Genomic DNA, 13729 nt, shown 5'->3' on the forward strand with positions numbered 1-13729 from the left:
ATGACACCAAAAGCATGAGGGATAAAAGGAAAAACTAGATTAACTCCATCAAAACTAATAACTTTTATGCTTCTAAGAGCACTATTAAGAAAATGAAAAGACACCAACAGAATGGGAGAAACTACTTTTGAATCATATATTTGATAATGAACTTGCATCCAAACATAAAGAATTCTTAGTACTCAAACGCACAATCCAATTAAAAACTTAGCAGAGGATGTAAATAGGTATTTTCCGAAGAAGATATACAAATGGCGAATATGCATGTGAAAAGGGGCTCATCACTGATTTATGTTTTTCCTGTAACTTCTGTTCCTCAAGACATTTGAAACCAAGTTGTAGCCCAACCACCTTGTGATGATCTCAGGACTTCTGGAGGCTGTGTCCTGGGCCATGGTCACTCTCATTTGGCTCAGAATAAATCTCCTTCAACTCCTATGTGAAGCATGAAAAAGACCACTTGATGGATGACGCGGGGTCGGGATGGTCTTCTTGGGAGGAGAGAATGGAAAGGGACTCAGAGAAAGCTCTAGAGTCTGGCAATGTCTTTTTCTAAATCTGGGTGCGGCTGACACATGGTTGAGTTTGCAAAACTTCATCAATCTGTCATCTTATGTGCATTTTCTTTGTGAAATTCTTCTTCAATAAAAGTTTTAATAAAAATGTCTTTGAACATCTGTGTGGAGAGAACTTTGAAATGCTGACAGAAACAACGTTAGGAATAAGTGAATTGAAAATGTTTATTTGATAGGATTTTCAATATTAACTATAATTAAGTCAATTCTTTACAAATCAATTTATACATTTAATGTGATCCAAACAAAAATGTTAAGAAGATTTTTAAAACTAGATATACAAATTAAAACATTCATATGGAGAAAATAAGCAGGATGGGCATGTACAGTGGCTCACCCCTGTACCGCAAGGCTTTGGGAAGCTGAGGTGGGAGATTTGCTTGAAGCCAGGAGTTCAAGACCTGTGAAGGAAATATGGTGAGACCTCATCTCTACAAAAAAATTCTTAGATATTTCTGGAATGGGAGCTGGGCCTGGCACACAGTTACAGCAGTGTGAGCAATAAGTTATAAGCATGGTAGCGTGCACCTGTAGTCCCAGCAACTTGGGAGGTTTAGGCAGAAGGATTGCTTGATCCCAGGAGTTTGAGGTTACAGCGAGCTATGATCATGCCACTGCACTACAGCCTGGAAAACAGAGGAAGACCCTGTCTCTACAGGAAAAGAACCCAAACAAACAAGCAAAAAGCATGAGTAAATAGCCAGGAAAATGCTAAAGTGAAAGGGGACCAAATATAAAAACATCTTTTACAATTATGATAATTCAGCCACCTTCACACAAGTACATGGATATCCAACAGATAAATGCAAATGAATAGAAACACCAGACAGAGAAACAAATAGGGGAATTTTCACATGCTAATGGCAGCATTTAAAATTGGTAAGAATAAAATATTATGACCTAAATGAAGTTAAAACAATTATGTAAGGTCTAATAAAATTAAAATTACATCCTTACCCTATCTTTACTATAAAAATGTGTTACAAGTGGTATAAAGACTTACACAAAAAACAAAAATATAAAATAATTGAAAACAAAAAGAAATTTTTTAATAACATTGCAATTCACTAGTCTTTCTCAGCATGACAGAAAACGCAGTAGCCCACAAAAGTAAAACTAGTGAACATGTTAAAAAGAGAAAATCTCTGCGTGCTGCATGGTTTTTTATATATATACATACATATATATATATGAGAAATCACATTACTATATGAAGCATTGTTTGGAATACATTTTAAAAACCTAATAGAAAGGTGCCAGCAAAATGGCAAATGAGGGAATTTCAGGCCCTTGTTCTCCCGTGGAGCCACCTAGTTAACAACAATATACACAGCAGAATACCACTGCGAGATCCCTGTTGAGAAGCTACAGCATCAAGACCAACCGAAAACCGTGTTCTACGGAAAGGGGTGAGAATGCTTGTGGAATTTTGCATGTTCATCCATTCCCCTCCCCCATCCAACCTGGTGCTGTGCAACTGAGAGGAATTTGGAGACCCTGCCTCAAGAAGGGAACAAAAGAGTCAGCTGAGCATCCAGTGTTCTGGCAACCTGGGGTCAGCCTGAGGAACTGGCATGTGTCTTACCTGACTCCAAGCACTGCTGTGCGGGTGGTCTTGCTTGGAAGCTACTGAAAAGAGATACAACCACCACAGCATATTAAAGCTCAGCTCCACAGGCAGGTACCAGAGTTCCTGGAGTCAATAGCTGGACTGACTGTTGAAGGGCTTCCTCTGCATGAAGCCAGTCCATAAAGATAGGGAGAGATATTTGTTGTTGTTGTTGTTGTTGTTGTTTTCACTCAAGTCTCAGCAATAACAACAACTACAAAAATCACAAGGCATACAAAACAAAAACAAACCAAAGGGAACAGGAAAACCAGACCCTATCAAAGGAACAAAAAAAACCCTCCAGAAACCGAACTTAAAGATATGCAGATCTATGAGCTACCTGACAAAAAATTCAAAATAACAGTCAGAAGATGATCAATGAGCAAACACAGATGAACAACTAGATGCAATCAGGAAAACAGTGCACAAAAATGATGAGAATAACAGCAAAGACACAGAAACGATAAACAACAACCAAACAAATTCTGGAACTATGAAATACAATAACCAAACTGAAGAATGTACTAGAGAGGTTCAACAGCAGACTTGATGAGGCAGAAGGGTGCAGCAAACTGAAAGGTCATTTAAAATCATTAAGTCAGAGCAGCCAACATTTAAAAAGAATGAAAGAAAGTGAAGAGAGTCCAAGGGACTTATGGGAGGCTAGGAAGTAAACTAACGTACACATTATGGGATTCCAAGAAAGAGAAGAGTGAGAAAAGGAGAAGAGAGCTTATTGGAAAAAACAATAACCAAAGACTTCCCAAATATTAGGGAAAACATGGACATACACATTGAAGAAGCCCAAAGAACTTCAACCAGAATAAATTTAAAGAGACCCACACTGACTCACTTTATAATTAGAGTGCCAGAATTCTAAGAAAAAGAATCTATAAAGCAACAAGGGAAAACAACTCATCACACAGAAGGGAGCTTTCAGGCAACTGTCTGCAGATGTCTCAGGAGTAACTTTGCAGGCCAGAAGGGTGTAGGATTGTTGGGAGCAAGTCCCCCAAAATCCGGCCATAAGCTGGCCCCAAGACTGGCCATAAACCAAATCTCTGCACCACTGAGACATGTTCATAATGGCCCTAACGCCCAAGCTGGAAGGTTGTGGGTTTACGGGAATGAGGGCAAGGAACACCTGGCCTGCCCAGTGGGGAAAACTGCTTAAAGGCATTCTTAGGCCACAAACAATAGCATGAGCGATCTGTGTCATAAGGGCATGTTCCTGCTGCAGTTGGCTAGCCCAGCCTCTTCCTTTAATTAAGCCCATCCCTTCGTTTCCCATAAGGGATACTTTTAGTTAATTTCATATCTATAGAAACAATGCTAATGACTGGTTTGCTGTTAATTAATATGTGGGTAAACCTCTGTTGGGGCTGTCAGCTCTGAAGGCTGTGAGACCCCTGATTTCCCACTTCACACCTCTATATTTCTGTGTTTGTGTCTTTAATTCCTCTAGCACCACTGGGTTAGAGTTTCCCCAATCAAGCTGGTCTTGGCATAGGATGATAAGTCCAAATTCTGAGAGAAAAAAAACCAACAGTCAAGAAAACTGTCCATCAAAAATTAAGCAGAAATTAAGGTTTCCCAGTAAATAAAAGCTGAGGAAGTTCATTATTATTTGACCTGCTCTGCAAGAAATGCTAAAGGGAGACCTTCAAGGTGAAAGAAAGAATACTAGACAGTCATATAAAAATATAAATTCCTCCAATAAAGGTAAATAGATAGAAAATATAGTAACATATACTAATGTAATTTTGGCACATAAGTTCACTTTTTTTGTGTGAAATTTAAATGAAAACACAAAAGTTCAGTATAAAGCCACTTGGTGGATATATAGCATGTAAATAAATATGTATTTTGTGACAGCAATAACATGAAATAGAGAGGGTGCAGCTATGTAGTAATATGGTTTTGTGTATGGTTCAAGTTAAATAGTTCTGAGTTTGAAAAAGAATGTCATTACTTTATTACATCTTATGTGATTACAGTGGTGACTACAAAGAAAAATGATCTCTGGATATTTTCCATATATATGTTCAGAGCAACAGACAGAAGAAGAATAAGGAAATAAAAGACTTGAACAGCACTATAGTGAAACTAGACCTAAAAGACATACACAGATGACTCCAACCCAACAGCAGCAGAGTATACCTTTCTCTCAGGTGCACATGGAATTTTCTCCAGGATAGACCATATGTCAGGCCACAGAACAAATTTCAACAAATTTTAAATGTGAAATTATATGGTGTTTTCTCCAAGCACAATGGATTAAAACTAGAAATCCATAGGAGAAAGAAAAACGGAAAATCCACAACCGTGTGGAAATTAAACAGCACACTCTTAACCAATGAGGCAAAGAAGAAGTCACAAGAGAAATACCTAGAGACAAATGGAAGGGAAAACACAGCATACCAAAGTTTATGGATGCATCAAAAGCAGTGTGAGGTAGAAGTTTATAACTGTAAACACACACATTTAAAGAGAAGACAGATCTGAAGTTAATGACCTGCTGATGAAAAAAGGCAAACTCTGTCAAATATCTGTGGAGGTTTATTCTGAGCTGAATGTGAGTGACCATGGCCCAGAACACAGCCTCCAGAAGTCCTGAGGTCATCACAAGGTGGTTGGGCTACAACTTGATCTCATATATCTTGGGGAACAGAAGTTACAGGCAAAAAGGTAAATCAGTGATGAGCCCCCTTTCACGAGCTTATTAGCCGTTTGCATATCTTCAGAAAATGCCTGTTTAAATCCTCTGCTACGTTTTTAATGGGATTTTGTGTTTGAGTACTAAGAATTCTTTATGTCTGGATGCAAGTTCATTATCAAATATATGATTTGAAAGTAGTTTCTCCCATTCCGTCAGCGTCTTTTCATATTCTTGATAGTCCTCTTAGAAGCATAAAAACTATTAGTTTTGATAGAGTTGTTTAATCTAGTTTTTCCTTTTATCCCTTGTGCTTTTGGTGTCATTCTCTAAGAGCCATTGCACACTCCAAGGTTATAAAGACTTAACCTGTTTTTCTTCTCACAGTCCTCCAGTTTTGGCTTTTACAATTAGGCCATTGAGCTATTTTTTTCCGTGTTTGTCTTGTTTGTGTGTTTGGTATATGGTAAGAGGTAAAGGTCCAAATTCATTCTTCTGCATGTGGACATCCAGTTGTCTCAGTGGCATTGCTTGTTGAAAAGGCTCCTTTTTTCCCATGGAATTATTTCATACTCTTGTTGAAAATCCATTGACCACAACTGTAAGGCTTTATCTCAAGGGTCTTGAATCTGCTCCATTAATGCGTCTTTCTGTCTTCAGACAACCACCACGCTGCCTTGATTACTGTTTGCTTTGTAGCCCATTTAGAAATTGGAAAACATGAGTTGTCAACTTTATTTTTCTTTTTCAAAAATGTTTTAGCTATTTAGGGTTCCTTGAATGTTTACATAAATTTTAGAATCAGCTTGTCAATTTCTGCAGAAAAGAAATCTGGGATGTAATTGCATTGGATTGGTAGATCAAGTTTTTTAGAGTGTTTCAATCTTCACAATATTAGGTCTTCCAATACATGAACATGGGATTTTCCCCCCATTTAGTTTGGTCCTCTTTAATTTCTTCCATTGATGTCTTGTAGTGTTAAGTGTCCAAGTTTTGCACTTTTTGGTTGTCTGTATTCCTAAGAGTTGTACACTTTTTGACACAATTATTCCCTTACATCCTGTTTGCATTGCTCATTGGTGGTTGTAGAAACACAGCTGACTTTTGTGTATAGGAATTGTGCCCTGAACTCTTTTGAGCTCATTTATTGGGCATAATGTGTGTGTGTGTGTGTGTGTGTGTGTGTGTGTCTGTGTGTCTATGTGTGTGTGTATCCCTTAGGATTTTCTACCTACAAGACAAGGTTTTCTGCAAATAGAGAAACTTTTACTTAGTTTTTTCCTGCCTGGATGCTTTTTATTTCATTTTCTTGTCTTATTACTCTGGCTATAGCTTCAGTGAAATGTTGCATAGAAGTGGTGAGTGTGGACACCCTTTCCGTGTTCCTGATTTTTTTTTTTTTTTTTTTTTTGAGACGGAGTCTCGCTCTGCCACCCAGGCTGGAGTGCTGTGGCCAGATCTCAGCTCACTGCAAGCTCCGCCTCCTGGGTTCACGCCATTCTCCTGCCTCAGCCTCCCGAGTAGCTGGGACTACAGGCGCCCGCCACCTCGCCCGGCTAATTTTTTTGTATTTTTTTTTTAGTAGAGACGGGGTTCACCGTGTTAGCCAGGAAGGTCTCGATCTCCTGACCTCGTGATCCACCTGTCTCGGCCTCCTAAAGTGCTGGGATTACAGGCTTGAGCCACGCGCCCGGCCCGTGTTCCTGATTTTATGGGGAAACATCCAGGTTTTCAGTTACGTATAGTGTTCACTATGTGTAGATGCCCTTTATCAGGCTGAGAAAATTCCCTTCTGTTCCTCCCTGTGCAAAACCAAAGCTGGGAAACCTGTGAGTGGCTGGAGAACACTTGGATTCTTCGTCACTCTGTGCCCAGAGAAGAAGGGCACACCTGAGCCTGTGCTGGGCCACACCGTCTTGGGTACCTGAGGCAGCACAGTTTCCAGTGTTGTCTTACAGAGCATCTCAGGAGCACAGCTCATTCTAGTCTCCCTTCCCCCTCTACACGCCTGACCCTCACTCTGGGGCCTGGATGGGCACAGAGACCACCCATTATAACCGTTCCTAGGCACTGAGGGCAAAGATCTTCTCCCCCAAACATATCCTCCCATGGGGAAGAAGCAGGAGTCCACAATTCCAACCAAGACAGACTGAATCCCACTGAGATGCAACTGGGACTCCCTGTGTACTAATGAGAGATCCTCACTCATTCACTCATTCATTCACTCATCTTCATTCATTCATACACACTGCTGGTGACTCCTTCATTAATCAGTTCAACAACTGTTTCCGGAATGAGAGATGGACCTGACACACTGTTACAGCAGTGGGAGTAGTAAGCCATCGGGGAGGGAGGGGAAAGACATGTGGCCAGTTTACCAATGAGACAGAGGCTGGAAGAAAAGAGTCAGTGAGACCAAGGCAGAGGGTGTAGAATTTATTTAGTACTGCACCCAGGTGCATTTTGGATTTCCATAGATACATGTGATCATTTGGGTTGCAGGACATCCATCTGCAAATGGAGCTCCCGGCAGACACAGGAAAGAAAGGTTTGCTGTCTCCCATGGAATTATCAAGAAGGGGAGTTCCAGGCTCTTGCTTGTCATGAGAGCGTCCCCAGTGCAGTCTGGCTCAGACATATGGGGGCATGTAGGAAGGAGGGTCCAAAGTACAAGGGGCATGTGATACCCTTACAGTGAATGGGCAGGGAGTGGTTCATTCCACTTCCTCAAGGGCTGGAAAAAGAAGCCCTGAGCCAGGGGACTCATTGCTCTGCTCCAGAACAGGATGTGCCTCAGGGGTACTCACTTGTTCGGAAGCATAGATCTTCAGGAGCTACCTGAGGTTTCCCATTAGAACCTCAGATCTTGCACTGGTAGCACACGGGGACACAGCAGCTGGACTGGGAGCAGCAGGGTTTACAGCAGCTGGACTGGCAGCAGGATGACCCACAGCCTGAGGAGCAGCAGGGCTTGCAGCAGCTGGACTGGCAGCAGGATGACCCACAGCCTGAGGAGCAGCAGGGCTTGGAGCAGCTGGACTGGCAGCAGGATGACCCACAGCCTGAGGAGCAGCAGGGCTTGCAGCAGCTGGACTGGCAGCAGGATGACCCACAGCCTGAGGAGCAACAGCAGGGCTTGCAGCAACTGCATTGGGAGCAGCCACAAGAGCCACAGCCTCCCTTGGAGCCTCCACAGGAGCCACAGCCTCCCTTGGAGCCTCCACAGGAACCACAGCCCCCTTTGGAGCCCCCACAAGAGCCACAACCCCTCTTGGATCCCCCACAGGAGCCACAGCTGGAGCAGGAACAGGCTGGGACACAGCAGCACACGGGCTTGTAGCAGCAGACGGGCACACAGCAGCTGGAGCCACAGCCCCCACAGCCGGAGCCACAGCCCCCACAGCCAGAGCCACAGCCCCCACAGCCCCCACAGCCGGAGCCACAGCCCCCACAGCCGGAGCCACAGCCTCCAGAGCAGCCACAGCAGCCCATGGTTCTGGTGGATTGAGGGTGGAGCAGGTAGAGGAACAGGTGAGAGGGAGGTGCAGATGTGGAACCCCCGAGCCTGAGCTCTTTATGTACCTACCTGTCTAGGGGTCAGGTGGGTCACAGGGGCCCTTCCTTGTTCCTCCTAAAGTTCTTTCCCAGGAAACTTGTGTGTCATTTAAAATAACAAAAATACTGTGTTTCCTTGTGACACACTTCCTCCTCCTACGTGGTTTTCCACTCTAAATCCTCAGGGTCCAAGTCCTCCCCTCTGTGGACCCCTAGGAATGAGTGGAACCCGGTCTGTTTCTGCTCCAGCCTCAGACCCCAGCCTTCTGCCCCTGTTTTCTCTTCCCCTCGGGGCATTGTTCTCACCGCCTGTGCTCCCCAGGGCTCTGTCCCCACCAGGTGATGGGGCGCTGTGAGTTCCCTTTTCTCTCCTTCACTTTTCTGCCCCTGCTTCCTGCAACCCTGATCTTTCTCAATGCTCTCTAAAGGCATGCAATGCTTGGGGCCCCTCCCAGCTCTCCTTCCTGTCCGGCTTTCCTGGTTGAGCGACTGGACGCCTTGTGGGGAGGTCCTCAGCTCTCCTGCCCCGCTCATTTCTAGAGGGCAGCGCCTGGTTCCGTACCTGGCAGGAACCTCACGACCTCCCGGGTCTCAGACCCACTGTCCTTCCTGCCTGGGCATTAGGGAGTTCCCGCCCAAAGCCCCAAAGAGAACCCTGGGAGGAAGTGGCGGGTGGTCGTGGACCTGGACTCTAGGAATCTGGGATTCTTGTCTGACACACCAGCCCTCGGGCATGGCTTCGCATTTCCTCTGATGTCCAGCAGGCCTCTCCCTGCCCTGGTGCAGTCTGCACCTTCCCATCCCCGCAGGCCTGACAGCAGCCAGGGCCTAGTCTCTCCCGGGAAGGGCTCAGCACTCCCCGGAGCTCAGTTCCTTGGAGTTTCTCTGTGTCCTCGCCTCTGGTGGGTTGTAAAACTCTCTGTGCCCTAGTGGATGCTTTGGGGTTTATCTGGCTCATTTTAATTGATGTGATGAGAGCAATGGTCTCTGGGAACTTTCTGTGCTTGAGTCAGAGCGGAATCTCCATTGTCTCACACACACGCACACACACACTCACATAGACACACGCACACACACACACGCACAGACACACACATACACACACACGCACAGACACAGTCACACACACTGGAAATTGTATTACAGAGGAGAAGAGGAACACACACATCTCAAAGGAAGCCATGCCTCTCAAAATCGAGATGTGTGATGAACACAGAAGGTCTCCAACCTGCCACAGACAGGGTGTGGGGGTTCCAAGAGGGGCTGTGGCTCCTGTGGGGGCTCCAAGCGGGGGACTGTGACTCCTGTAGTGTCTCTAAGGGGGGCTGTGTTCCTGTGGCTGCTCCCAGTGCAGTTGCTGTAAGCCCTGTTGCTGCTCCCCAGGTTGTGGGTCATCCTGCTGCCAGTCCAGCTGCTGCAAGCCCTGCTGCTCCCAGTCAAGCTGCTGACACACTGAAGGGAAGAAGCAGCTAGAACAGTCAGGGGGCTGACAGGCGGACCGGAGCCTGGGGGAGCTGGGCTCTCTAGAACAGCAGGAGGGGCAGAGACACTGTCAGCAGTCTCCTGCCCTCAGACCTGGTGGAGAACAAGACTTTGGCTATGCTGAGTTTCACTCCTGAACCAGAAGAGCCCAGAGTGTATGCATGGTAGAAACACTGAGACAAAGAAACCATTTAAAACACTGGGAAGGGGAATCCTTCTAGAGCAGCGATAGAAGGCTGGGGTCTGAGGGCAGAGGCAGCAACAAAGGAGGCTCCACTCAATCCTGGGAGTCCTGAGAGGGGAGGATTTGGGCCCAGAGGGTGTTGACAGGAAAACAACGCAGAAGGAGGAAGTGTGTCATGAGGCAACACAATGTTTTTATTTTAAAAGACACACAAGTTTCCTAAGGACAGGACATCAGTAAGAACCAGGAAGGAACCGTGTGCACCCCATGACCCCTAGACAGGTATATACAGAGCCCAGGCTCAGGGGGCTCCACACCTGCACTTCTCTCTCACCTCCTCATCTGCCTGCTCCACCCTCAACCCACCAGAACCATGGGCTGCTGTGGCTGCTCCCGAGGCAGTGGCTCCGGCTGTGGGGGCTGTGGCTCCAGCTGCTGTGTGCCCGTCTGCTGCTACAAGCCTGTGTGCTGCTGTGTGCCAGCCTGTTCCTGCTCCGGCTGTGGCTCCTGTGGGGGCTCCAAGGGGGGCTGTGGCTCCTGTGGGGGCTCTAAGGGAGGCTGTGGCTGTGGCTCCTGTGGTGGCTCTAAGGGGGGCTGTGGCTGTGGCTCCTGTGGTGGCTCTAAGGGGGGCTGTGGTTCTTGTGGCTGTTCTCAGTGCAGTTGCTGTAAGCCCTGCTGCTGCCAGTCCAGCTGCTCCAAGCCCTGCTGCTCCTCAGGCTGTGGGTCAATCTGCTGCCAGTCCAGCTGCTGCAAGCCCTGCTGCTCCTCAGGCTGTGGGTCATCCTGCTGCCAGTTCAGCTGCTGCAAGCCCTGCTGCTCCTCAGGCTGTGGGTCATCCTGCTGCCAGTCCAGCTGCTGCAAGCCCTGCTGCTCCTCAGGCTGTGGGTCATCCTGCTGCAAGCCCTGCTGCTCCCAGTCCAGCTGTTGTGTCCCCGTGTGCTGCCAGTGCAAGATCTGAGGCTGTAGTGGGAAACCTCAGGTAGCTCCTGAAGATCTGTGCTTCCCAACAAGTGAGTACCCCTGAGGCACATCCTGTTCTGGAGCAGAGCAATGAGTCCCCTGGCTCAGGGCTTCTTTTTCCAGCCCTTGAGAAAGTGGAATGAACCACTCCCCGCCCATTCTCTGTAAGGGTATCACAAGCCCCGGGACTTTTGCCTCTCCTTCCCACATGCCCCCACATATCTGAGCCAGACTGCACTGGGGGTAGCCCTCATGCCGGGAGGTGCCTGGAATTCCTCTTCTTGACAATTCCATGGGAGACAGCAAGCCTTTCTTTCCTGTGCCTGCCAGGAGCTCCATGGCATTTGCAGATGGATGTCCTGCAACCCAAATGATCACAGGTATCTATGGAAATCCAAAATGCACCTGGGTGCAGCGCTAAATAAATTCTCCACCCTCAGCCTTGATCTCACTGACTTTTTTCTTCCAGCCTGTGTCTCATTGGCAAACTGGTCACATGTCTTTCCCCTCCCTCCCTGATAGCTTATTGCTCCCACTGCTGTAACTGTGTGCCAGGCCCAGCTCCCATTCCAGAAATAGTTGTTGAACTGATTAATGAAGGAATCATTAGCAGTGTGTATGAATGAATGAAGACGAGTGAATGAATGAGTGAATGAGTGAGGATCTCTCATTAGTACACAGGGAGTCCCAGCTGCGTCTCAGTGGGATTCAGTCTGTCTTGGCTGGAATTGTGAACTCCTGCTTCTTCCCCATGGGGGGATATGTTTGGGGGAGAAGGAGATCCTTGCCCTCAGTGCTTAGGAAAGGGTATAAAGGGTGGTCTCTGTGCCCATCCAGGCCCCAGAGGGAAGGTCAAGTACGTAGAGGGGTAAGCGAGACTAGAATGAGCTGTGCTCCTGAGATGCTCTGTAGCACAACACTGGAAACTGTGCTGCTTCAGGGACCCAAGATGGTATGGCCCAGCACAGGCTCAGGTGCGCCCTCCTTCTCTGGGCACAGAGTGACGAAGAATCCAAGTGTTCTCTGACCACTCACAGGCTTCCCAGCTTTGGTTTGACGCAGGGAGGAACAGAAGAGACTTTTCTCAGCCTGATAAAGGGCATCTACCCACAGTGAACACTATACGTAACTGTGAAAACCTGTGTGTTTCCCTCTAAGATCAAAAGGGTGTCCACACTCACCACTTCTATGCAGCAGTTCACTGAAACTACAGCCAGAGTAATATGACAAGAAAATGAAATAAAAAGCACCCAGGCAGGAAAAAACTAAGGAAAAGTTTCTCTATTTACAGAAAACCTTATCTTGTATGTAGGAAATCCTAAGGGATACACACACACACACACACACACACAACTATTATGCCCAATAAATGAGCTCAAAAGAGTTCAGGGCACAATTCCTATACACAAAAGTCAGCTGTGTTTCTACAACCACCAATGAGCAATGCAAACAGGATGTACGGGAATAATTGTGTCAAAAACTGTAAAATTTCTAGTAATACAAGCAACCAAAAACTGCAAGACTTGGACACTTAACACTACAAGATATCAATGGAAGAAGTTAAAGACGACCAAAGTAAATGGGCGAAAAATCCCATGTTCATGTATTGGAAGACCTAATACTCTGAAGATTGAAACACTCTAAAAAACTTGATCTACCAATTCAATGCAATTCCTATCAACATTCCAGGTTTCTTTTCCACAGAAATTGACAAACTGATTCTAAAATTTATGTAAACATTCAAGGGATCCTAAATAGCTAAAACAATCTTGAAGAAGAGAAACAAAGTTGAGGACTGTGCTTTCCAATTTCTAAATGGGTTACAAAGCAAACAGTAATCAAGGCAGCGTGGTGGTTGTCTAAAGATAGAAAGATGCATTAATGGAGTAGATTCAAGACCCTTGAGATAAAGCCTCACAGTTGTGGTCTATGGATTTTCAACAAGAGTACAAAATAATTCCATGGGAAAAAAGGAGCCTTTTCAACAAACAATGCTGCTGAGACAACTGGATGTCCACATGCAAAAGAATGAATTTGAACCTTTACCTCTTACCATATACCAAACAAATGAACATGACAAAAACAGAAAAAAATAGCTCAATGACCTGATTGTAAAAGCCAAAGCTAGAGGACTGTGAGAGGAAAAACAGATTAAGTCCTTATGACCTTGGAGTATGCAATGGCTCTTAGAGAATGACACCAAAAGCACAAAGAGAAAAAGGAAACCTAGATTAACTAACTACATCAAAACTAATAGATTTTATGCTGCTTTTTCTTTTTCTTTTTTTGTTTTTTTCTTTTTGAAACAGAGTCTCGCTTTGTCACCCAGGCTAAAGAGCAGGGGTGCGATCTTGACTCACTGCAAGCTCTGCCTCCTGAATTCACGCCATTCTCCTGCCTCAGTCTCATGAGTAGCTGGGACTACAGGCGCCCGCCACCACACCAGCTGATTTTTTTTGTATTTTTCGTAGAGACGGGGTTTCACTGTATTAGCCAGGATGGTCTTGATCTCCTGACCTCGTTATCCGTCCATCTCGGCCTCCCAAAGTGCTGGGATTACAGGCGTGAACCACCGCGCCCGGCCTAGTTCTTGTGCTTCTAAGAGCACTATGAAGAAAATGAAAAGACACCAACAGAATGGGAGAAGCTACTTTCAAATAGTATATTTGATAATGAACTTGCATCTAGGCATAAAGAATTCTTAGTAC

The 13729-nt window shown here is 45.7% G+C and overlaps 2 protein-coding genes across 2 annotated transcripts; one reads left to right on the forward strand and one right to left on the reverse strand.

The window, feature by feature from the left end:
• Positions 1-7260: 7260 nt before the first annotated feature.
• Positions 7261-8389, reverse strand: LOC117080336 (keratin-associated protein 5-8-like). The gene has a single exon (XM_033205315.1). The coding sequence runs from the start codon at positions 8330-8332 to the stop codon at positions 7700-7702; it is 633 nt and encodes a 210-aa protein (XP_033061206.1). The 5' UTR covers positions 8333-8389; the 3' UTR covers positions 7261-7699.
• Positions 8390-10318: 1929 nt separating this feature from the next.
• LOC117080338 (keratin-associated protein 5-8-like) lies at positions 10319-11466 on the forward strand. Its single transcript, XM_033205317.1, has one exon. The coding sequence runs from the start codon at positions 10435-10437 to the stop codon at positions 11017-11019; it is 585 nt and encodes a 194-aa protein (XP_033061208.1). The 5' UTR covers positions 10319-10434; the 3' UTR covers positions 11020-11466.
• The last annotated feature ends 2263 nt before the right edge of the window (positions 11467-13729 follow it).

The sequence above is a fragment of the Trachypithecus francoisi genome, unplaced genomic scaffold (assembly GCF_009764315.1).
Source record: "Trachypithecus francoisi isolate TF-2019V2 unplaced genomic scaffold, Tfra_2.0 Lachesis_group8, whole genome shotgun sequence".
Lineage (NCBI taxonomy): Eukaryota > Metazoa > Chordata > Mammalia > Primates > Cercopithecidae > Trachypithecus > Trachypithecus francoisi.